Source organism: Cryptosporidium sp. chipmunk genotype I (genome assembly GCF_004936735.1).
Source record: "Cryptosporidium sp. chipmunk genotype I strain 37763 chromosome Unknown contig_2, whole genome shotgun sequence".
NCBI lineage: Eukaryota > Apicomplexa > Conoidasida > Eucoccidiorida > Cryptosporidiidae > Cryptosporidium > Cryptosporidium sp. chipmunk genotype I.
The window spans coordinates 514,137-538,662 of record NW_027125624.1 but is presented as its reverse complement, the minus strand read 5'-3'; the positions used below and the strand labels follow the sequence as shown (position 1 = coordinate 538,662).

Below are 24,526 nucleotides of genomic sequence, written 5' to 3'. Positions count from 1 at the left end.
CTTGACTTTTATTATTTTATTATTTTACACCCGGCATAAGTTATTGCATGACAATGACACGTAAGAAAGTATTACAGTGTGGGGTGTTCTGCATGTTTCCCCCGCCACATGCATTGATCTATCAATATATTCGTTTATTGAAAAGGATTAAAAAAAAAGTTTTAGGTTGTAGGAGTAAAATAGCACGCTAATAAAAGAAGAAATGAACATTTTGTCTTGGAATATTTGACTAGCTAAGGGAAATCGCATGATTCAGGATTAGTATAAATGGAAATGTTCTGCAATCGGAGAACCTCAAAATTTTTTTTTTATATGCTTTACCTGTTATTTGGATGGGAAATTTTAGGTTCTATGCAAGAAGACATGTCTGAATTTTCAAAAAATGTCTTGAGAATTTGCAAGGATCATCGAAGGCTTAAGCAAGACCAGCAAACGTTGTTAATATCATGGATTGACGAGATTTTAGAAAGTAAATCAGTAGTATTTAATACACGTTATAATTTAAAAAAATGTAGAAAGTCTGTGCGTAATATTTTGGATGGCAAGGCCACAGTCAGAGATAAAATAGTCAAATTTTTTTTTGAAAGGAGATTAAGGAACTATGAAGAACAATGCAGAAAACTTACTACAGCAAGAGACCCTTTAAGTTTTAGGAGAGAAGAACTTGAAGAACTTCGAAAATTCACTGAAGAAACCGATCCAGAACCCAATTCTGGATTAAGGCTCAATGATTTCTATTCCTCAAAATTCGAAAATGAAACGGATAACTTTTTGACTAATAGCTTTAATCTGGCAGAAGACTTCAAATCAGCTCTTATAGTTGACCAGCCCCAAGACTCCATGAATGATGAAGCTATAGAAACTGCCAAGTATATTCTGCCATATGGCTCATACAGTAATTACCTCGACGATGATGGAATTCCACTTATTAAGGAGACAGAAAAATTTATATTCAAGCACGACACACTTTTGCTCTTGGTTCCAACAAATCTTCCTATGCATATGAGCTATGTTAAAATGCCATTGCCACAGCTAGAGCCACAGCCAAAAGATATAAAAATAGATTACTCTATCACTTCAATGGAAAATCAAACTGGTTTAATTGGTGAATTATATAAAGAGGAATCAGAGCAAAGCACTAGAAGTACAAATTCTGTAATCGAACATGAAATTGTTGATGAGAGACTGGATATATTTGGCTCTTCTGAAAGCTCTTCTGATATGTTATCAGAATCAGAATTCATAGATTTTGAGCCTTTAAGCATTAAAAATGCACTAAATGGTGGAAAGTATAGAGATAGGAAAAGACGCAAAGCCGAATCTGTGCCTGACAAACTGAATACTTCAAACAATGAAGAACATATAGACTTTAATGATAACGGTCGAGATACCGAACAAAGTGAATCTCCTTATGAGGCTCAATCGATCGGGGATCAAAAAGTTGAAAGTTCACTTGGCAGTGAGCTCTCAGAAGAAGAAGAGGAACTATCAAAGTACGAAACTAGTGGATCCGAAAGTGAACATTCTAGTACAGACGGATACTATGATGTTGAAAATAATACGGATAATTCCAGAGAATCTGAAAACCTTGGTGATCGCAGTGCCTCAGAAACTCAAGATGATAATAGTGAACGGAGCAGTAGTAATGAAGATGAATACTTCTAAAAAAACTAATAATAAACTAATAATGAAAAGTTCTCATGAATAAATATCTCAATATTTTCGTTTATTAAATTTATATTTTCAAATAAACCTTTTACATGCTAACTAATTTTTGAATATTCCCGCCATTTATATTTATATTGTTAATTATTTATTATCGTAAAATTGCAAGTTAGTGGAAAGTAGATTCACCGTTTAAAGTAATTAATAGTGGCATACTTCAGTCTAATGTCTATTTATTTATTTAGTTACTCTTAATTAACCAAGGTTATTTTTAGTGCAAAAATATACGTATTGAAAAAAAAATCACTAGTAATTAGTAGAAGGGCGGGAAATCACATTTCTCTCGAAGAAGTAACTTTAAAACAGTAAATAATAACTGCAATAACTAAGAAACTATTCTGTTTTGTTATTATTTAACATAAAAATTTTAATTTTAGATTCAATTGAACATGAAGTTTACAAGTTTATTGGCTTCAGTTTTTGCTTTTGTTGCACTGCTTTCTACTACAGTGGAGTCTGTGAAAGCCAAACCAGGCGTTATTCCAATTACACTTTTTACAACTAAGGAACTAGATAGCAACCATTTGATTAGAACTGTTCTTGTTTACTCTGGTATTCCATTTACTGAAACCAGATTTAAAAAAGATTCAGAGTCTCAAAGGAAGCTTTTTAAGGAAATTTCTGAGTCTGGATTTCTCCCACCATCAATTCCAATGATCGTTGATTCTGCAAAGGATGTTAAATATATCAGTACTGACGAGGCAGTCTTAAGTTATATCATCCTTTCCTATAACAAAGAACTATTATCAAAGAATTTATTACTACATACTATTTCAATTCAGCTTTCTTCTTTAGTTAAGAGTTACATTAAGAAAACTACCAAGATCCTAGATTCTTCAAAGACCTTGGCTTGTTCAAAACTTTTAGCTAATGAAGACATTCACCAAACTTTGAAAGTTTTGAATGATTCTTTTATATCCACAGAGTTCAAGTACTTGATTGGAAACAAAGTTTCATACAGTGATTTAATTGCTTATAATTTAATTCTCTTTATTGAGAATGTATCTTCAGGGTGTGTAATATCCAACTACAAGGGCCTCAGAGACTTAGCATTTAATATTAGCTCTATCTCTCAGATATACAGATTTGAGAATAGTTCTTACTTTCTTTCTTTATTGGTACCAGGTACACACACTTTTGCTAAGCGCATTAACTTTGCTCACGGCTCCCCAGTGTTCAAATCTTTGGCTAGCTAAAAGACAAATTTGTTAACTTTACGCCAAAGTTCCGATTATAGTCAGTATCTCTGATGAAGGGAGGTTTGAAGTCATTCAAATTTGTATTTTTCATACATATTAGATCTTGTGGGCAGCTTAGTAGTCCTAAATTTTGTTTGTACTTTGTTTTTTATTTGCACCCAATACTCTTCCTTTCATTTTATTTTCCCTAGTATATTACTCCCATTAAAGTTGACATTTTTTTCACAATAGGGGGTTCGGGATGAAGATTGGACAAAAGGAATACTAATACTTTAAACTTAATAAAGCACATTCTTGAACATTTTGTCAGATCCTAACTATTAAAGTAATATATAATCTACTTGAATATGGAATAAGAGCAGGAAAAATTTCTAACTTAATGTTGTTTTTATATGTTTTTGCTCCTTACTTTTGATTGTCTAAAAATGAAGATAAGTTTTGTATTAATTAACTAGTTAAAATTAAACTTACATATTCAGATATCTCAGGAAGGACGTCATTGCTGTTTATTATAGTTTGAACAGCAGTTTCAATGACTTCTTCTGGAATTGGGGTAATCACTAAGCCTTTATACATTGCCTGGTTGATCAATTGATTAAAAGAAAAAAAAATATAAATCAGTCAAAGATTGAGAATAAGTAAAGAATGACGAGATTTCTTACCTTTGAAATTTTAATTAGCTTCTGTTCTTCAAATAAAATCTTGTTTATGCCTCTCAGAGGCTGAGATCTCAGATACCACTTATTATCTCTTCTAGCAGCTTTAAAAATATGATCAAAGCTTGGCCACATTTTCATCTTGTTTACTTGTGATCTAAACTCAGAAACCTCACTTTGATCGATAATGTCACAATTAACTAAATTATCTTGGTCTTTTTCAAGCACAAATCTGCAATACTCATCTATTTTAGATCTTACTGCCATACTTTTTCCCTCATTCAGGTCTCCTTCATTTCTAGTATCTGATACGCTTTGACGATCATTTTGGTGCATCTCCACATCCTGCTTTTCTGACATTCTGTAAAATAAATCTATAGATATCTACTCAAGAAAATCCTTTGTCAATTCTCTACTTGTTGGGGACCACTGATTATTCAAATGAACCTAAAAGTCCATCAAATTTAATATTTATAAGAATAAAGCACAGTTGGCGCCGGCGCCGCACGGAATTATTAAACATGTAACCTGCATGCAAAAAATAACTAGTTGATTATAAAAAAGACTGCATGTTTTTAATAGAATGATAGGCTTCTTTCATTAGTGATGTAAAGGAGACAGACCCATCTTCATCACTTCTTCTTAGAAGAGTATCCATAGAGACAGAAACGGGTATTCCATAATATTTAAGGTATTGCCTAATGGCATTACCAGAAGTTTCACCAGCAGCGCATCTTTTAAGCTGAATTTGAAGGGTATTAGGCATAGTTACAGTCATTCTGTGATAGTTGGAAGGTTGTTTACCTCTTCTTACTTTTGCACGCTCTTCGTCAGAGTCTGTATCGTTAATAACAAAATCAAATTTGGGTTTTTCTGAATGATTTGAAGATTCAGCAAAACCGATAGCAGAACTACATACTCGGGAGTTATTTTTGTTGTTAAGTTGGTTGTTGATTTCCATAGAGCTTTTAAGAATAGCAGATTCGCTAGAGTTTTGTTTATGTCTTCTCCCGTGCGACTTAAAGTCATGAAGTATATCATCATTAACTGAATCAATCGAGTTTAATATCTTTCCATAGCCTTTTTTACAGCATTCAATAATCCTCTGGGTACTCTTATCAATCGTATTTTCGTGTGTTACTGGGTTATAAACACTCTCAATTGGAATTCGACTTGGTTGGGGAACTAAAAAGTCAGGCCTATACTTTCTTAAAGAGTCAACATCATTAATAAATAAAGAGCAAATTGCATCTCTAAAGGATAATGTTCTACTTGGACCTTTATTTGCAACTTGTAAAAGAAATTCTCTTGGAATTTGTTCTATCCCAATATCTTTCTTCATATGTATTATAAAATCTTCATCAGACAACATACATCTGTTCCACATTGCATATAACTTTCTAAAATCATCCAACTTATCAGGAGGAAGAGCTCTAAGCTGAGGAAGGTTCTCTTCTTGTTTTTCTGTATCTTTCAATTCTGAAAAGTCTTTCCTATTTATTTCAAAAATGCTACTTTGTCTGTTTTTATTACTATATTTATTTGCTGACTCCAAGGCTGGAGGATACAAATCTTCCAAGAACATTTTTGGGCATCTTACTGAGTACTTTACATGATCCTTCTCTAAAGAAGTTCTCTGTATTTGACTCACCATAATAGTACTTTCGTTATACGGATTCTTCACCAATACTGTTGATACTATTCTCTCAACATCTAAATATAAAGGCTTACAGTTAACGTACTTATCCTGTGTTATTTGAACCAAACTCATTATTGAGGTTATAACAGGAGATGATACATTACACTTATCTTTAGAATCCACTATAACACCCCAAATATTATCTTCTTGTCTCAAACATTCATCTGTTTCTTTGATAGAATTACAAAACTTTTCTGCTGTTACAATTCCATTATGAAATTTATCATATTTTTTCAAAGTGCTAACAAAAGCCCTCTTAAATATATTTGTTGCCACTAACCCAAATTCATCTTTAAAGTTTATCCTAATCTTCTCACCATTGTTTTCTTTCTTGTTTAAATACATTTATTCTACAAGAAAAACTATTAACCAGTATTAAACTTAATTTTTTTGTCAGTCAAATGCTATTATATATTACACAGCATATATACTACACGCATGCATGCAAACAAATATAAGCTTTATGCCTAATTTGCTTGCTTAATATATTTTTTTAACTTTGGCTTAGTATTTCTCTCTTCCTCCCACTAATATTTCACCTGATAACTTATTAAACTTTTTTGGAACTATTTTCAAATTTTTTGATAATTTAGCGTACATGTCGTGAAATTCCATTATTTTAATATTTTTTTAAAATTTTCAACATTTTGTGTGCAGTATTCTACATGTATACTAAATTTTTGGCCTTCAAAATAAATATATTTTTTCGCTTTTAGTAAATCATCTCTTTTAGATACTTTTCTCACTATTTACTCGCAATTCTCACTATAAATCAAATCACTCCAAGTATTCTCTAATCCAATGTCTCTTTATTCCTTTCTTACAAGTTGTATACACTTATTAAATAGTCATCTTTAACTAGTATTACTAAACCACTAGGTGTTTTTGGCGCGCAAACATGCAAGTATAAATATTTAAATTAGTTTGTTGGGAGAAATATATTACTATAAATTAACTATTTTCAAAGAAAAATCCAAATTTTCAACTGTTTAACTTTGACTGCTTATGTTTGATCTTAATCTCCAGCTTGATTTTTTTTTAATCTGCGTTCTAAAAAAAAATCTTGATTCAAATCAAAATAAAAATTCAAGTTGGCGCCAATATTTTTATTAAGTATAGGAAATATATACAAAAGAATTAAATATTGACAATAAAACAAGGAGAGGTGAAAACATAAGTGCATATGCATACAAATGGAAGTATTTGTGTATGCATGTATGTATGTTTAGTCAGTTACAAGCATAGCTCAAATATCTAAGACAGGGAAATTTTTTGTTGAGAAATTAGGTTTCTGATATTCTTTTTCTCTCTTTCTTTCACTGAAGAGAACATTTAAAAATCGAACAAGTAATCCAAAAAATTGAGGAATTGAGAAAGAATTTAATCAGAGCGAATACAGATATATACCCCTTTGTTTCAACAAATCTGTTCTAATCAAATATTCAAGTGGGGTAGGAATTTAACCACCTGGTGAGTGGAAATGGAAGGCGTGAGGAATTTAGAAAGTAAATTTGCAGGATACGAAAATGAGGAGGGCTATATGGCGATGGAAATTGACGAGTTTGAGACTAAACCTGGGTTAGAGAAAGTTATTGTTGAGGCCTCCATTAACTCTACAAAAATGTTTGGAAGATTTTTGGAAACATCTTTAATGTTTCACGAGTTAAGGAAACATGACTTTGAAATTGTAAATAGAGTTGAAGTCCCAGAAATGTGTGTATTAAAGCTTAGATTTAAGATCCTGATACAATGCTTCAGAATGTTATGCAGAGGTTTAATTCCTGGCGAAAAGTTACTTTCGGAACTATTTTGCATGATGGACGATCTAATTATTAGACGAGGATTTGGCTTGTTCAAATCTGGAGAAAAGGATGAGGAAAAGGAAGTTTTTGACTCTGAGACCCAAATGTTTCTCGTTCTAAAGGATTACTTTTGCCACTCAAAAAAAGTATTTAGAGACAAAATTGAAAAAACAGGAAGTCTATTGGAAGAAAGAGCCAGAAAAGAGTCTCCTTTGGTTACTGGAGACCTAACCAGGGTTTTTTCTGAGCTTAATTCACTTCGTATTAATCCTTTGGGATTTGCTGGATCATTAGAAATTGAGTCCAATTTGTCAAACAGATGGAACAAATACACTCAACAAGAAAAGCAATTTTTAAAAAGCTTTAAAGATATTGATATGGAAGCTAAGTTAAGAAAGTATCTTGCTTTTCCTGCCGATGTATCCTATAGAGCTTCACTGACCGAAAAGCTTATTAGGCTTTCAAAAATTCAAAACAAAGTCAGAAACATGGTCAAAGAACGAGCAATGTATTACCAGTTATCTGAAAAAAGTAAATTACACAGCAAAGAACAGCATGAGAGTCCTGATTTAAATACCGTTTCAGCTCAGATTCAAACTCAAGAAATTCAGGATTTTCAGGTCCAAGATTCAAACCCTAATCCAGACCCAAATATGAACCGCACTCCGGCTTCAGAAACTTGCCAAGAAAAGTCTTCAAATCAAAAGAGACTTAATGCTCTCCAAGAGTCAATATTAGAAGGAATTTCTTCCAGTGGTATATTTGTTCCATCTAGGATAACCTATTTCAAGGCTAGAGGGTTTTCTATGCTCGACGGAATTAGCCGTAGATTTTCTGACTTTTGGGCATCCAAGTCACCAACGATCCACCAATACAGGTTCCAAATCATCATAGATGGGGTCTCTGATGAAAGGGAAAGGATTCTCAGGGAAAAAAGGAAGAGAAAAGCTCTATTAGGGCGCCTAGCTGTCAGTGCTACCAAGCAAGTAGTTTCAATTCAATCCCAAAAACAAATTAACTTAGAAAGGAAGGAAAGAGAAAGATTACGTCTTTTAAGAGAAAATGACTTGGAGGCTTATTTGGAGCTTGTGAAGGAAACTAAAAATAGAAGACTGCAAGAACTTATTAACCAGACTGACAGATTCCTCTTGGATATTGGACTTAGAGTGCAAGACCAAAAGATGGTAGGTATGGAGTCTGGATCTGCCCAGAACTCATATTCAGAGGGAGATCAAAGAGAATCAGCTGATATTATCGCATGTTCTGAGGTCAATGTTGACGAATCTTCAGAATTTGTAAATATCCCAAAAACCACAAGCGTGGCATCATACTATACCATGGCTCACTCAGTCTCAGAGAGTATTTCTGACAAACCAATGAAACTTCTTAAAGGAGGAAGCCTTTTGCCATATCAGGTCATAGGAGTAGAGTGGATGTTGAGTCTGTATAACAACAAACTACACGGAATTCTGGCTGACGAAATGGGACTTGGAAAGACGGTTCAGACTATTGCATTATTGACTTATCTCTACGAGCACAAAGATAATCAAGGCCCTCATCTAGTTGTAGTGCCTTTATCTACTTTACCAAACTGGCAAAAAGAATTTCAAATCTGGAGTCCAGAACTAAAAATACTTTGTTTTAAAGGAAGTAGATACGAAAGAAGATCACTCATTTATGAAATGAGACACACCAAGTTTAATGTATGTTTGACTACTTTTGACTTTATTATCAGAGAAAGTGGAGCCCTGCAATCAATGCAATGGAAGCACATCATAGTAGATGAAGGCCACCGTCTAAAGAATTCCAAGAGTAAGTTTCACGTAGTATTGGCAGATTTTAGATCTGAAAATAGACTACTACTTACCGGTACCCCGCTTCAGAATAGTATTACAGAATTATGGTCTTTACTAAATTTCCTATTACCACAGGTTTTTCATTCTGTTGAAGACTTTCAGGTTTGGTTCAGTAAGCCGTTTAGTGATCTTCCATCAAATGAAGCCAGTTTAGAACTTTCAGAGGAGGAGAGATTGTTTGTAATTAGTAGATTACACTCAATTCTGAGACCTTTTTTATTAAGAAGAGTGAAATCTGATGTATTACAAGATCTGCCAGAAAAGAAGGAGTATATTGTTAGAATGGAGCTTACTCCATGGCAAAAGATCGTTTATGATCAGATCAAGCAAAAAGCGGTACATTCTATGGATCTTTCTAGTGGGAAGATTCAATACAGATCAGTCAGTAATACAATTATGCAGCTTAGAAAGATAGTCAATCATCCATATTTATTTGTGGAGGAGTACCTAATAGAGAATGATGACATCTTCAGAGTGAGCTGTAAATTTGAAGTTTTGGATAGGATGCTTCCAAAGCTGATTCGTTTTCGTCATAAAGTACTCATTTTTTGTCAGATGACACAATTGATGGATATTTTGGGTGATTTTCTGGATTATAGAGGTATCGAGCATCATAGATTAGATGGGACAATGACAATTCAGGAGAGAAAGGAAAAGATGGATGAATTCAACTCTCCAGATTCTGAAAAGTTTGTTTTTGTCTTGTCAACAAGGGCTGGAGGCTTGGGTTTAAATCTCCAAGCTGCTGATACTGTAATCATTTTCGACTCCGATTGGAATCCTCATCAAGATCTCCAGGCTCAAAGCAGAGCTCACAGAATGGGTCAAAAGAACGAGGTTCGAGTTTTACGTTTCGTTTCAATTTCAGGAGTGGAGGAGTTGGTTTTAAAGCGTGCTCAGAAAAAGCTGGAGATTGATCATAAAATTATCCAGGCAGGAATGTTTAACTCAACTCAAGTTGAGGAGGATGAGAGGGAGGATAGGCTTAAGGAACTATTTGGTAAGGAGGAGTATAAAAGCGATTCCAGAGTAACAACGCCTTCTGAGATCAACCATTTCCTGGCTAGAAATGATGAGGAGCTTAAAGCTTTTGAAGAGATGGACAAGAAAACCTTTGGTAAAAACATTTACCAGAAGATCCAAGACTGGAGCAAGAATATTGCAAAAAAGTCAGCAACGAGTAACAAGAGTGTCAAAGAGAGAGGTGAGGATGCTGTAGAGAATAACCTATCTTCCAGTAAAAAAAATGTTGACTCTGATTTGCTAAAGTATGGCCAGAACATCTCAAAGTCCCCTTCGAGACCAAAGAAGCCAGGAAGAAGACAGAAAAGCATCCAAGCGGATGAGCAAGAATCCCAAGAGGAAGCTTTGGAGGAAATCAAAAGCGAGACCTCAAAAGTTCAAGAAGTTTTAACATTGGAGGATAGCAAGATTTACCTTGAATGTTTGGAGAAATCTGGAAGGATGATAAGAATGCAAGAAGTTCCGGATTGGATTGTAAGACCACCAAATGAGGTGAATGCTGAGCTGGGTATCGAAGACAATAATTTGAATGAAATTCGTGATTTGGACAGATCAGAGAGAAAATCAAGGTGGAAATCAAATAAGGATTATCTTTGTGTGGAGGGACTAAGTGAAAGAGCTTTCCTTAGAGTAATGGAAAAGTACGAGGCTGGAGAAATTACGGATATTTCTAAAGAGCTGCTAAAGGAGACAAACAAAAGAAGGAGATCTCTTCCGGTTTTATCAAACCAAAGCAATTCAGAGTCTGCCAGCAAAGGTAACTCCCTTTCTTCAATATCTTCACTAAGAGGGAAAAGAAGCTCTTTGAGAAATATTTCAACTTTTAAAAGACAAGATAGACAAGAGAGGCGGAAATCGTCAGCATACTTTTCCTCTGCTTCGTCAAATTCGCCTTTGCCCAACTTAAACGGGTCCTTTTCTGACAAGAGCTTGTCAAAGAAGAGGAAGATCATTTCCTTCAGCGAAGATGAGGAGGGTGAAGACAATAACGAGGACTTTGAGAACTGCTCCAGCGTGGCCAAAAGAGTTTTAAGACGAGATAGAGCCTCCAAAAGAGAGAAACCTCGTGCTCAAAACTGGGAGGATGAGGAGGATGATGAGAACGAAGAGGACGAGGACGATGTGGAGGGCGAAGAGGATGGGGATGGCAATGGCAATGGCAATGACGACGATGATGATGATGACTACCTTTATAGCAACCCGAGCAGTCACGGTAAGAAGAACCAAAAGAATACCACAAGCTTACAGCCTATAAAGAAGAAGGGTGAGTCGAATCTTCAGAATCAAAAGAATACAAAAGCTACTTGTTCAAATCGTAAAAGCCAAAACAATAGTTCTACTATTAAGTTTGAGAAAGAATCCAAGGATAACTCCAAGAGAAGTAACGATCCAGACAGTGGTTTCCTTCTCCCTACCAACTATATGGACTCCCTACCAGATACTCCCGAAGCAATTGTAATTAACAATTAATAAACTACCAATATCTTTTGTAGATACAATTTGTACTGCTTTTAATTCTATCTCTTGTTGTTTTGCTTAAATCTTCCTTATATAGTTCCCTTATTGTTCTAGCACATTGAAAAAGAAATCTAAACGAAAATGAAAACATATTTTAAGAAAATACAAGGAATTTATCAACTTAATTCTTTCTCTGGCACAATAAAAATATTGTATTTCCGCAGTTCCCGCCAAAACGCATGCACTTTTAATGTGGACGGTAAATATATAGTAAAATGGATTAAGTCAAATTTATTAGAAGATTTATTAGAAAAAAATAGCTTATATATTCTGCAATATCAATTTTTCGGGTGTATAAATAATTAAGTTATTTAAAAAGCTTGTACAGAAGTTTGAAAAGGAAATCTTGATATTTTAAGATCTTGAATATTTTTTTCAGTATTTGTAGTGAATGCACGTATGCATTCACAAATTTAGAAAAAGGCCAAGAAAACTTTGAATGAAAATTGCCAAAATAATAACAATAGTGAAGATAGATAAGAATGATTAAAAGAAGGATAAGGTACACAGAAATTGAAGTTTCAGGTAAGCAATAAATATATAATAAAATGGAAAAGAAATTCTAAGATTGAGATATTTCATTCGTTTAATTTCTAAATTTGTATATCTTTTCTTTCAGATGTGACTGATTCTGATAGTTGTGGCTCTGATGATGAAGCAATTTTGGATAAATATTGTCCGATTGCGAGTAAAAATAAGCCGGTATATGTTCAGTATGTGAATATATTGAGTTATAGTACATTATTATTTTTTGTTTCTATTATATTATATGTAAGTTTTATTGATATTGAATTTAAAATGACTCTTGCTCATCAATTGTGTTAGTACTCAACATACTATGATATATTTCTGGTTCTTGCATCCCTCGGACTAATTGGTAATGTACTTAGCCTTGGGATGCTTCATTTTTGGTAATTTTTGCTAGAGGAGAAAATGTATGTTTTGACATTTCTCCTTGCTTTAACCATTGATTTATTGTAAATCAATCCTCATAGTTGATTAGAATTAGCAGTCAACATTGCTTGTCAGAGTAAACTTGTATAATGACTTGTCATTGTATAACTTCTTGTTTGAAAAGATTACTTCTGAAAGTCCTTCCTCGTCCACCATTCTACAGACTGAAATTCTCAGTTGTAAATCTTCTATGTAGTTTTGAATTAGCCTTGTCCAATTTTCAAGAATTTCTTCCTTTCTCATGCTTGAAAGTTTTTCTTTGGTTCCTCTCTCATTCCAGCTCAATGCTAAATCGTAAATATTAGGGCTATGGTCATCTTCTAGATCTGAATTTTGATCAAGTTCCTTATTAAAATCAATTTCTGAATCATGGTCAAGGTTCAAGCTATGCCCATCCAATTCTACTCCTCCAGTTTCTTCAGTGCTTTCAAAGACAATATTACCATTCTCGGCGTTATTATTATTATTATCCTCGGACTTGATAAAGTCATAAAAAGTCATTCCGTTAATTCTTTTTAAATTATCACCATTATCCTCCTTGAGAGAATTGTTGTACAATCTAATCATGGATAATAAAATGTCTTCGTCCAAAGCTCCAAATTCGAGTTTGTAATCATCCAAGAACTTAAACCTAGCTAGTATGATTGATTGAATAAATAGTATTCTAGGCCATACTGAATGTACTATAGGTCCATAAATAGCTTCGTAACCATTTAATATCACCAAAATCATAGCTGGATTATAGCAAACTTGGGGATCTGATACAACTTCATACAATTCAACCAAGTCTAAATTAAGAAGTCGAATCTTATCTGTCTCAAATCTGTATTTATCTCTTTGAGTTGAAGTTCTGTTGCCAAAAATATTATTATTATTATTATTTGTTTGATATAAATCTTCAAAAAGTTGGTCTAGCTCTTCTTTTCTAACTATACAGGTAAGCCTATCATAAACACTCTTTTTGGCTTCTTGGCCTATAATTCCATTATTTGGAAGGCCTGGGATTATTTTAAAGTTATCAGACTTGGAATCAAAATCACTATTCTTGATTCTTGAATAAGAGCTAGCAAAATAAAGCTGCATAGAGAAGAGTCCTGCTAAGTTCTGGTAAACTCTAAAACTTTGTTGATTGTCTGTAAACCTTAACAACTCACATGACTCGATCAAAGTTTGTAATGCAATCATTAGATCAAATTGACCATACTTAGAGTACATGAAATCTATACCAGTTTTCCACTGACTGGAGAGACACTTCTTGACAAGAAACTCTGCTAATAAATCCGGCTCATTCAATTTGGATCCAATAAGGTTGATATTTGGTTTGTTATACAGTCCAAAAATATTATTAGCTTTATCTGGTATCTCTCTTTGCTTATATATACTCAGAATACGCTGGGAAATTAATACTCTGATCCAGTTACTAGGTAATATATGGGAGCTAAAATTCTGTAAAGTCCCTTCGTTGCTATCCAGCTCAAGATTCATCAAAACTTGATTAATTTGGGAAGAAGTAAGCTCATCAAGTGAAGGAATTTCAGGAATCTCCAATAATATGTTTGTAAATAATACCAAATCAAATTCTTGTTTAGAATGCTGTGTTAGTAGCTTATCTATCTTAGAAATTGCATCATTTATAATTAGTTGGCTATATTCGTCATCCTTTGAAACGCCTTCTTCATGAAAATCTATCATTACCAAGTAATATCTAGTTAAATGTAAATATATCGACTCTCTAATCTTAGTTATTCCGTTTCCACTAGTTACTTGGTTTAATTCAACATCCTCAGTCAAAGATTCAATCATTTTATCAGGATTCATAATGAGCTGACATATTTGATATAATATTGATGTTATGAAAGGCTGGTTATGAAATCTCTCAATAATCCTTTTAATTAATTCAATAAACATATTATCAACTTGTTGCTTTTCTATATAAGCATTATTAATTAATATAACTTTAATACATTTCTGAATAGTTTTAAACTTAATTGTACAAGTTGTACTATTTCCAAAATTATGTTCATAGTCCTTATGATCGTATTCAAAAAAAATGGATAGTTCTAATATTTCCTTGAAAAAAGGAATAATTGCATTCGATGAAAATACTTTAAGTATAAATAGTGAAATTTTTAAAAGAGTTTGCTCGTCAAAGCTTTCCAAACTACTAAGCTCTCCATTCAAATGACTTTCAGATAAGCCAGAATTTTGAACTATTCCAACAAATATTTCTTTAATGCTCTCTATGTAGTATGAATACTTTGATTTTGAACTCTGATCAACTTGGCTAGCAAATTGTAATAAGGTTAAAATTGACTGTAGCTTCATTCTATATGTAACATTAAATAAAGAAAGCTCCTCAGTTTCACCAAAAGCCAAAATAAAGCCTCTCCAAAAAATGGTGCTACCTTCTCTAAGCGAAGACTTAGAACAAGGCGATGAAGATTCTGAGTTTCTAATTGACTTGATCAAGAATTCATTAAAGTCGTTAGTTTCTGAAGATTTACTGTTTTCAAACTCCTTGGGGATTAAACCATCTAAATTAGTTGTACTAAAACTTTGAATTAGCCAAATTAAAATAACTCTTGTGAAGATTGAAGAAATATAGTAAATTTCAATCAAGTAGTCAGTAATTAAGTCCCAAGCTTGTAGGCTTCTGCTTAAATTGATTGAGGAAGAAGCTGGAGTATTTTCTAGATTTGCTATTTCAGAATTAGTATTTGAATCAGAGCTGCTGGATGACTCTGTAGATTTTGAATCACTACTATAAAGCTTTTGAGTAAATATTTTGAGTTTTCGGTAAAATCTTTGTTTGGAGACTTCTAGCTTATTTCTCATGTTTGGAATAAACCTCATCCCAACGTTAAATGCTAAACCAATATCAAACATATAGTTGACAATATTTTGAACAGAGTTGTGGACATTCTTGGAGTCAACAGGGTGATCAACCAATGAGATTTTACTAGGAATTTGAATGCTAAATGGGAGTTCTGTTGTTACGTTCTTAAAGTTAAAGTATCCAGATGGAGTAAATATGACTGGATTTCCTCTGCTTGAAAGGAAAATCTCTTCCAGCAAATCAAAATACTGTGAATTATACTCAAACTCAAAGTTTGTAATCTCCAGCTTATTTTTTTCTCCCTGAGATATTAATTCACTTAGTCCTTGTAAGATAACCTTTACTTTGTTTTGCTTTAATTCTTTAATACCGACATTAGATAAAAGTAGTAGAAATAGCTTGTAACTTGCATATCTAAGGCATTCTTGAACATAATTCTTATCAAAATAGTTTGGAACAAACTCCAATACTCGGCTTCTTGCACCCTCAACTTCCTTTCTATATTCGTAACCAGTATGATTGTCGCTTTTACTATAATCATCATCACAATCACTATAGTCTTTCCCAACGCTACTGGTAGCTTTGAAACTCTCTGATTTTCTTAAATCCATGATTTCCAAAATCTCAAATATAAAATGAATTGAAATAGAAATCAAAACAACCTGGTCAAAAGTTGAAAGCCACCTCTCCAGCTTCTCAAAAAGATACCAACAATAAATCGAAATTTTGAAAAGGAACAAAGGAGTTAATTCTATAGAGATTTTTTGAATTGAAATAGATAAATTCTTCAATTCAGTCCAAAAATAGTTCTTAATGAATTCCATTCTTTGTAATGGTGATTTAAAGCTTGTATCCGCTGAGAATATTTCAAATTCACCTGCAATATTACTTAAAAATGAGCCTTCCAGCCAATTCAAAACCTCCTCATCATTCAATAATGTTCTGCATGATGAAGATGACTCCTCTAAATACCTTAAAAACAATCTATACCTTTTCTGTTGATAAAAATCCCTTAATAGCATCTTTTCTGGAACGCATAACCAATTCTCAAACTGTTCAAAACTTACTTGATAATCCTCCAGATTCAAATATAACAAATCTATAACATGTCTTCTATATCCATGATTTTCTATCTCAAAAAACAGAGTTTCATTTTTCGGATATTTGTTCTCCAAGTTTAACTCACTTAAACTCATCCATAGTGTTCTATGGTCCTCTACTGTTATTTTACCATACAATCCCAAAAATTCTTGTTCAAAGTAATTCCTTACTAAATCCCTACGTGGTAAAAATCCAATAATCCTTCTATCCTTTTCCAGTCCAATCTCATTGCAAATTAAAACTTTATTAAGATTCTCTGTTGCCTTTTCCACATCATATGAATATAAAGCTTCTATGGAGTTGAAAATCATTGTTATTTGAGTATCCTTCCCATAAAACAAACTTGAAACTCTGCAAAGTAATCCGCTCTCATTCAAATTGGAAAGCAGTATCCAAAGTACTATGGTAGTCTCATCTTTGTTAATAAGTGGCCCAATTTGTTCGGACTTGCTAGAGCTTAAATTATCCTTTTCTGTATCATCATCACTTATATTTCCTAACCTTGGCCTAAAAAGTAAATCCAAAGAATCTGAGCTTACAAATATTTTTAGCTCATTCATAATCAATATCACATCTTTAGTTTCTTCAACAAATCTATTCAAAAGCAGATCCCTCTTATCTTCTGCTAAAACATCTTCTTCATCTGTATCTGTGTCTGTCTCACAGTTTTGTTTTATTTGATCACTTCTATTTCGACAAGAATTTAAAATTTCATCAAAATTATTGTCTTTGAAAATTGTAAAAACAAACTCTTGTAATAACTTTTTAAGATTTTCCATTTCAGGTTTTGAGTCGTTCCTATCTTCGAATCCCTGAATTACTCGAGATTTAAAGATTTCCTTCCATATCTCATGATCTTGAAAACTTTCAATATTGTCTTTTATAGAATTATAACATAAAGAGTTAACCAGTTCTATTAATAAATACGAATTTACTGAAGAATTGATCAGTTCTTTCAATTTACTCTTCAAGTTCGGAAACTTCTCAATTAAGTCCAAATAATGCTCCTCAAGTAATGAATAGTATATTATAACCCTGTTTACACTCATTTCTTGTATAATCTCTTTAAAAACTTGTTTAATTGACCATTCGTAAAACTCCAAAATTTTCTTCTCATCTAATTTGGATTCTAAATCAACTAATTTTAAGGAATAAAATAATTTGTCCCACCTTACTAAGTTAATAATATAGTCACTCTCTTTGTTAGATTCGTATGAGAATTCACTCTTGCTCCCAACTTGAACATCGTCACCATCATCATTAATGTTTAATGCAATCTTTAAATGTAACTTCAAAACTGGATTCTCCGACATATACTCGTTAATAATGTTTCCAACAGTTTCTAATGGACATTTCTGAGAATCACATTCCTGGAGAAATGCTACCCATTCTCCTCTTCTGGCCAATTCATGCAATAAAGTCAAAGATCTTGGCAACCCATGGATCCTACAGAAAGTTGCCACTAGATGCCAAATTGGAGTATGGGGAAGTAAATCAACGTGTTCAACATCTTGATTGTTTTGATCTAAAACAGAATTGTTTTCTTCTTTGTTATTTACTCCAGTAATGATATCTCCGCTTGCCCAAGCTGCCTCTTCAAGCATCTTCAATACTGAAAACAAAGAACTAGAATACTTTTGATTATCTTGGAACTCTTTGTGGTTATCTTGATCATTATAATCATTATTGTTTTCCAAATATGAGCTTATTTTCGGAGGGCCAAATTTAAGAAACAGATTCCAAATCTCATTAATCTTGCCAGAATTTTTTAAGTCTATTTGGATATCCATTTCCTGAGTATCGTAATTTACTTTAGATGTAATTGATCCTTCATCCCTCTTGTGAATCTGGTGTATATATATACATCTTGCAACTCTTATATCAGTACATAGAAGTTCTGTTGGTAACTTTAGCATGGAAATAAATATTACACTACTGCAAACAACTGTGTCCCTGGTGAAATTCCGAATTGCTAATGTGTAGACCGATTGGTAAATTTCAACCTTTTCTTCCATTGAAAGTTCTGGAAACTTCAAATCTTCCTGTCTAAATTGCTTATAGTCCAAACCATTATGAAACCTTGTATGTCTCATACACAAAAGATTAAAGGCAAAAAATGGTCTTCCCATTGATACATAGTGTAATATTGGCAAGCTCAATTTATCTTCAGGAATTTCAAAGCATCTTCCTACCTCTTCTTCTGTCACTTTTTTCAGGTTTTCAGAAAATAGCTCAAAAAACTCATTCGTACTATTTGGGTTTTCTTGAAGTGTTTTTCTTAACTTTGGATACAATTCCATCATTTTTATCAGAGGCTCTGAGTCTTTATCAGTCATTTTAATTATCTTAGTAATATTGAAGGATGGGGAGGAATCTGAATTTAAGTCCTCATTTGCATCTTCATTCATTTTATTAATACTATTGTCCTGAATCTGATCTGTAAATACCTTTTCCTTCAAAAATGTTTTCCTAAACACTTGGAGTAAAGAAGGAAAGAATTTGTCAAGAAACAGATAAAATTCTTGATTGTATACATCTTTTCTAGGTATATCCAATGAAAATAAAATTGAAAGAATATAATATGGGGATATGTTGATTCTTTTATCTTTTCCTTTAAACTCTAATTGGTCTATACTTTTCTCCTTATTATCCCCCTCACTCTGGTCAGGTAAGCTTTCATAGTGGTTATTAAAGTACTTTATTAGGATATTCAATATGAATCCTGGGTTATTAAACTTTTCCAAGTCAAATCCATCCATTTCTTTGTTATGAAGATCAAAATCATTTCCATTGTAGTCACTCAGAAGAGATATATAAATATTTTTATCAATACTAGATTTAAGGGACTTGAAAGTCTGTTTTAATGAAAGCAAAATTATATCCTGTTTTTTGTCTAGATATATGTATATAATATTTAAATAATCGGTATAATCCACTTGACTTCGTTGATTTTCCTCAGCATTATTAGTTTGTATGGAATTCTCGATGACTGACAAAAAAGTATTTAGAGATTCCTTAGAAGCAAAATCACTGGATCTCATTAAGTAGTATCTGAAAAGATAAACTCCATAGTCTCCATATCTGGTGCATTTGTCAATAATGTACTTAATGTTCTTGTATCTATCAATTTCAATTTGATTGATCTTTTCTTGCAACAAATCCGCCTTTAAGTGGTGTATTGGGATAATTCCAGACGAATCTAGAGAATTCAAGAAGACTTCAACAATAAAACTCGGACTAGACTTGAAGTTAAGGCTAATAATTTCATTCACTAATTCATACTTGTAGGATTCCTCTACATTAAAGTATTTAAGCATTAGAAAAAGTGTATTGTCTAAATAGTTTATTGAAGCAGGAATATTCTTCCATTCAAAATGAGAGAAGATAAACCCAAATACTGCAATATAAATGCTAGTAGTTATTTTCTTTGCAGCTTCCAAACAAATTCCATAGTCCAATTTATTTGAAATTTGTCTTGCAGTCTTCTTGATAATTAAATTTAAAAGAGAATATACCAAAGCTTCATTCCTCCTTGGAGGGGTTTGAAATCCTCTTAGTAGTCGGTTCCAAATAAAGCAAACCTGAAGATGAGTCTTCTCAATTACTACTCTGATAGAAATATCAAATGACCATTCACTCAAAAATTTTAGCGAATGATTTAAATAGCCAGAGTTGTTAAAATTGTTGTTCATCATTTCTTTTCTTTGTCTTTGGAGTCTAAGCCACGTCAGATCTCCTCTCTTTGAGTTATGATCTCCAAAGTTTGTGGTATTTGGCTGATTCTTGTCTAGAGAGCTCGATATTGGACTCGGGGTTAATATATTTGGTGAATTTGACGATATATGCTTTTTTTGAGAAGATAAAGAGAAATTTTCATTAGTATTATTTCTTGAAATCAATAATTGGCCAAACTCATTTTCGTAGTTGAGCAACTCCTCTTCAATTTCAAGCTCCTCATCTTCGTTCAAGTCCAAACACTGCTTACAGCTTGAATTTTTAATAGAAACCAATTTTCCGTTATTCAAACGAATGTAATCGTTTCCCTCTTGCTCAGGAATGCTTGAGATAACTGTATTCATATTTTTTCCAGAAATTCTATCATTTTCAATCTCAGGTTCGTTAGAACCTCCTTGGATATAAAAGTTATTTAATTCCAAATCGTAGTCCTCTATTTCACAGCACTTCAAGTCTTCCCATGCAGAAATCGCCTCAGTAGAAAAGTTTGAGTAAAAAAATTCTCTGTTTGTAATTTCAATGTTTTCCTTGTTTTCTGTTCTATACCCAATATCTTTGTTATTTGACAACTTTTTGGCTGAGATACTGGTAACACTTGTAATCCTCCTTAAATCCTCAAGATATTGTGGATTAAACTCTTCGTTTATTTTTAACCCAGACTTTAAAGCCTGCAAACCACCAAATGGGTAAGTCATTGCCGAGAAGATGGGATTGTTTACATGGTTCCCTTGATCAATACTTCCATAGAAATAGAAGTTGTCTAAATCTTCACTCGAATCAAAGCAATCATTTAGTAATTTTCCGTCTTCTATTTTTTCCTGGATAATGCATTCATTGTCGGTATTAGCCTTGAACTCACTTTCCAAGTTGCAGTCCGATAAAATATTATATGGAATAGAATAAGTAAATAAGGATGTCCAGATTCTATTTCGTTCCACAGAATAACAGTTATTTGGATAGTAGCTTTCCAATTCTGTATTGAATTGAATAAGAGCAATATCATCATCGTCCAAAGCACCAAAGTGTCTCAAGTGGCTAATTAGTCTTTTCCTAATTTCTCTCCTGCTTGTATAATACAAAATACTTTTGAGGTATCGTGTTGTATTCTCACCAATTTGTCTCAACATGTGAATTGAGAGCGTGAGAGAATTGGTGCTTAAAGTACAAATCAACTTGTAAATTTCATGTAGAACTTTTATTCTAAATACTTGAGGGTTTTTGTCTTTGCTACTTTTTAAATACCAGTCAATCAAGCTTGAATAACGCCCCATTATTACCTGATCTCTAATAAATATGTTTTTTTTAGATAGGACTACACCGTCATAGTAGTTTCTATCTTCGTCAGCTCCTTTGCTTAATTCCTTAATAAACTCATTCTCTGAATTTTCATCCTCTTTTTGCCTATTTTCTTCAACTTCTTCAAGGAATGTTAAGCCTGAAGTCTTGTTTAGATACATCCTAAATACTGACAAATAGTAAGAAATCTCTTGTAGAAACTCATCCACTTTTGAATCTTGTCGCTTTTTTTCTTCTTCAAACACAGTTGGCTCATTCTCAGAGTAATATTTAATTTTATCCAGGCAAAAATCGAGGAATAGCTTCGAAGACTCTCTTTTAAAGTCCAAAGATAAATGCAAATTAGCATCCTGCAACATTTTTTGGGCCAGTTTGACGATTTCTATATTAAGTATCATTGGAGTATTTTTTAGAGAAAGGCTAATAAGCTTTAACTCTTCATGTTTGAATCCTATTTCCAACTGTATCAAAGGAATAATGCATGAGTTTACATTGTTATATTCACAAATCTTGTGCAAGTTATCAATATCCTGGTACCTTACAGATGAGTAAATTAGTCCAAGTAAGCTCATAGTTTTTGAAAAGAGACCAAGGTAGGATTTCTTTCTTCTAACATCCTTTAATACAAAGTAGTGCCAATCTATAACTCTAGATAGACCCATAATAATCATTGAGTATTCACTTTCAAGACTTAATTGATGGATAAAAAGTTGTTTGTTTTCCTCAGAAATATAGAAGCTTAGATGTTTAGGCGAATCTCGAATAGAAAGCTGTATCAAAACTGTATGGGACGATGCGATAATATCAATAAATCTAATCTCATGTTGAATTCTTTCGTGATTTTCGAACTCATCAGTGGGGATGGTAATTACATGACCATGAATAAAACTAGATTTGCGAGGTATCGATTTACCTTGAAAACTTTCATCAGTTTCCATATCTCTAACTCGATACGAGTGATTTTTAGTAATTTTTCTGGGACTTACTGCTTCCGAAAATATAAGCTCGGGGACGCTCTCTAAAGCCTTCTTTAAAGGACTGGAGATTGCCTCCAGATACGTGTTATTGCTTAGCTCTTCAAAATTATCAATGAAGCATTCTCCAAAAGTGTTTTTTGCAATGATATTTTCAATGGTAGAAATGATTATCTTATTCATCTTATAATTGCAGAATAGATCTCCAGAAAACCAGCTTCTGTTAAACAAAAGAGGCCACCCAAACTCATATTTTGTTAAATCCGATTTCAGATTCAAGCCCTTAGCCGAATCTGTGGAGTCTAAATATCGACAGGATTCTTCCGAGAGACATTGCATGATTTTTTCTAAAGCTTTATGCTCGTCCCCAAAACGGAAAGCTTCTGGATAAACTGTGAGGGACGAGTACTCGTCATATAATTGAACGTGAGGTATACTGCCTGAGCTTATTTGCAACTTTTTTTTCAACTCTATTCCTGGGTCAGATATTCTCATCTCCAAAGCTTCTCTCGTATCGATTAAGAACTTTAAAATGCAATACGAGCACAGAACTTGACTAAAAATAACATTTAAGTCAATTACAAAGATTCCAACCTGTTTTGGATGACTGGAAACATTTTGACTCAAGTCATCAAGCACCAAAAATAACTTGGACAAATCTTTTCCAAATGAAAGAGTGGCTAGAGTATCAACTCTTTCTTTATTTGAAACTGGAAGTTCAAAATAATCTTCACTCAGCTTAACCATTCTAAACGCTATTCCCTGACAATAATTCCAAATTAATAGTTCCATATTATCAGACAATGATACAAGCCATCCGCTTTGTATTATAAAGCAATAAAACCGAATTGTGGGATCTCGGAAATCTTGAATAAGAAACCTTCTATTAAGAATTAAAGAGCAACCTTGAATAAAATCTAAAGATAATACTACCATATTAGCCATTATTACCACAAACCCTGATTCCATTGAGTTGTCAACAAAGATTTGAACACTATTATATGAGAAACAACCTTTACAAACCTTATGACCTTCAGAAAATTCAGCTTTTTTATTAAAGAATTTGCTAAATATATCTTTAATTTGAATCCTACAGTGCCTGATTTTTGTTCTCGCTTGGTTTGAAATATTTGCTTTCTGACTTTTTGAAGTTTCAAAATCAATGGATATTGGCTTATTAAAGTTGAGCCCATTTTCCGAATTATCTTTTACATCCAATTCAACTATTTCGTACTCCCCATTCTCAAAGTTTCCTATTCTAGTAAACTGTAGGATTGTTAAAAACTGCTTTCCTGAATGCTTGCTACAATACTTGCATTTGCTATATTTGTGGATATTCTCTGTTGTTTTTTCTAGTAGAACCAAAGTTGGGGCAATTTCATACTCTCTCAGATCATCCTCTCTAATAATAGACTTGCACCAAATTGCTTCTGATATCACAGTTCTTGGCTCAGATCTCTCTTTTAAACATTTTAATTCTATTTCCTTTAAAACAATATCTTTTTGCCCAGTATCGGAACTCTCAATGTCACTTTTAAAAGTATCTAAAAACACGAAAACTTTACCTTCTGTAGTTAAGTTTGCTATTAATTTGGGGTTATGTGATACCAAAAGCCTTCCATCTGTAAGCTCCAAATTATCCCTACCTTTAATGGACTGTAAAATCACAAAAGAAGGGTCCTCCTTTACAAAAGTCTTAATCAAACTCTGCACACCATTTGTTCCATTTTCCTCAACGCAATCCCTCATGTTAATTTTACATCAAAACCCTTTGCCACATTTATTTTTTCTTATTTTCACTACATGTTACATTTCGTACCTTTGGGGCGGCAAACTTGAAATAATGTATAATTTCACACTGGAGTTACAAAAGAAAGAGAAGAGAACAAGGTAATCTCCCTCTTAACATCATTGACTATCTAGAAGAATTGAATAGAAATATATTTTATTGATTTACTCCAATTCTACTCATACTTGCATTATTTTCCATCTTCTTATAGTTTCAAAAGAAAGTCTAATTCCCAATACAGGTAGTTTTAACAAAAAATTTGTGCATGAGTGCATGCAACCAATTACTAAAAACTTACGTGTCAAAATTTCAATATATTGGAATATGCATATTGAAAATGTGAAGACACAAAAACGGGGGAAA

At 33.0% G+C, this 24,526-nt stretch overlaps 7 protein-coding genes across 7 annotated transcripts; 4 read left to right on the top strand and 3 right to left on the bottom strand.

The window, feature by feature from the left end:
• Positions 1-312: 312 nt before the first annotated feature.
• ELE39_001881 (uncharacterized protein) lies at positions 313-1,665 on the top strand (the record flags this gene model as incomplete). Its single annotated transcript, XM_067345604.1, has 1 exon — positions 313-1,665. The coding sequence occupies one exon, from the start codon at positions 313-315 to the stop codon at positions 1,663-1,665; it is 1,353 nt and encodes a 450-aa protein (XP_067199492.1).
• A 449-nt stretch (positions 1,666-2,114) lies between these two features.
• ELE39_001879 (glutathione S-transferase alpha I-like) lies at positions 2,115-2,921 on the top strand (the record flags this gene model as incomplete). Its single annotated transcript, XM_067345602.1, has 1 exon — positions 2,115-2,921. The coding sequence occupies one exon, from the start codon at positions 2,115-2,117 to the stop codon at positions 2,919-2,921; it is 807 nt and encodes a 268-aa protein (XP_067199490.1).
• A 620-nt stretch (positions 2,922-3,541) lies between these two features.
• ELE39_001878 (uncharacterized protein) lies at positions 3,542-3,940 on the bottom strand (the record flags this gene model as incomplete). The annotated part of the gene is made up of 1 exon (XM_067345601.1): positions 3,542-3,940. The coding sequence occupies one exon, from the start codon at positions 3,938-3,940 to the stop codon at positions 3,542-3,544; it is 399 nt and encodes a 132-aa protein (XP_067199489.1).
• A 193-nt stretch (positions 3,941-4,133) lies between these two features.
• Positions 4,134-5,624, bottom strand: ELE39_001877 (Pfa like; the record flags this gene model as incomplete). The annotated part of the gene is made up of 1 exon (XM_067345600.1): positions 4,134-5,624. One exon carries the CDS (start codon positions 5,622-5,624, stop codon positions 4,134-4,136), a length of 1,491 nt encoding a protein of 496 aa, XP_067199488.1.
• A 1,135-nt stretch (positions 5,625-6,759) lies between these two features.
• Positions 6,760-11,430, top strand: ELE39_001876 (SWI SNF related transcriptional regulator ATpase; the record flags this gene model as incomplete). Its single annotated transcript, XM_067345599.1, has 1 exon — positions 6,760-11,430. One exon carries the CDS (start codon positions 6,760-6,762, stop codon positions 11,428-11,430), a length of 4,671 nt encoding a protein of 1,556 aa, XP_067199487.1.
• Positions 11,431-11,960: 530 nt separating this feature from the next.
• Positions 11,961-12,303, top strand: ELE39_001875 (uncharacterized protein; the record flags this gene model as incomplete). Its single annotated transcript, XM_067345598.1, has 2 exons — positions 11,961-12,003; positions 12,098-12,303. 2 exons carry the CDS (start codon positions 11,961-11,963, stop codon positions 12,301-12,303), a joined length of 249 nt encoding a protein of 82 aa, XP_067199486.1.
• Positions 12,304-12,483: 180 nt separating this feature from the next.
• Positions 12,484-24,123, bottom strand: ELE39_001874 (WD repeat; the record flags this gene model as incomplete). The annotated part of the gene is made up of 1 exon (XM_067345597.1): positions 12,484-24,123. One exon carries the CDS (start codon positions 24,121-24,123, stop codon positions 12,484-12,486), a length of 11,640 nt encoding a protein of 3,879 aa, XP_067199485.1.
• Between the last annotated feature and the right edge of the window lie 403 nt (positions 24,124-24,526).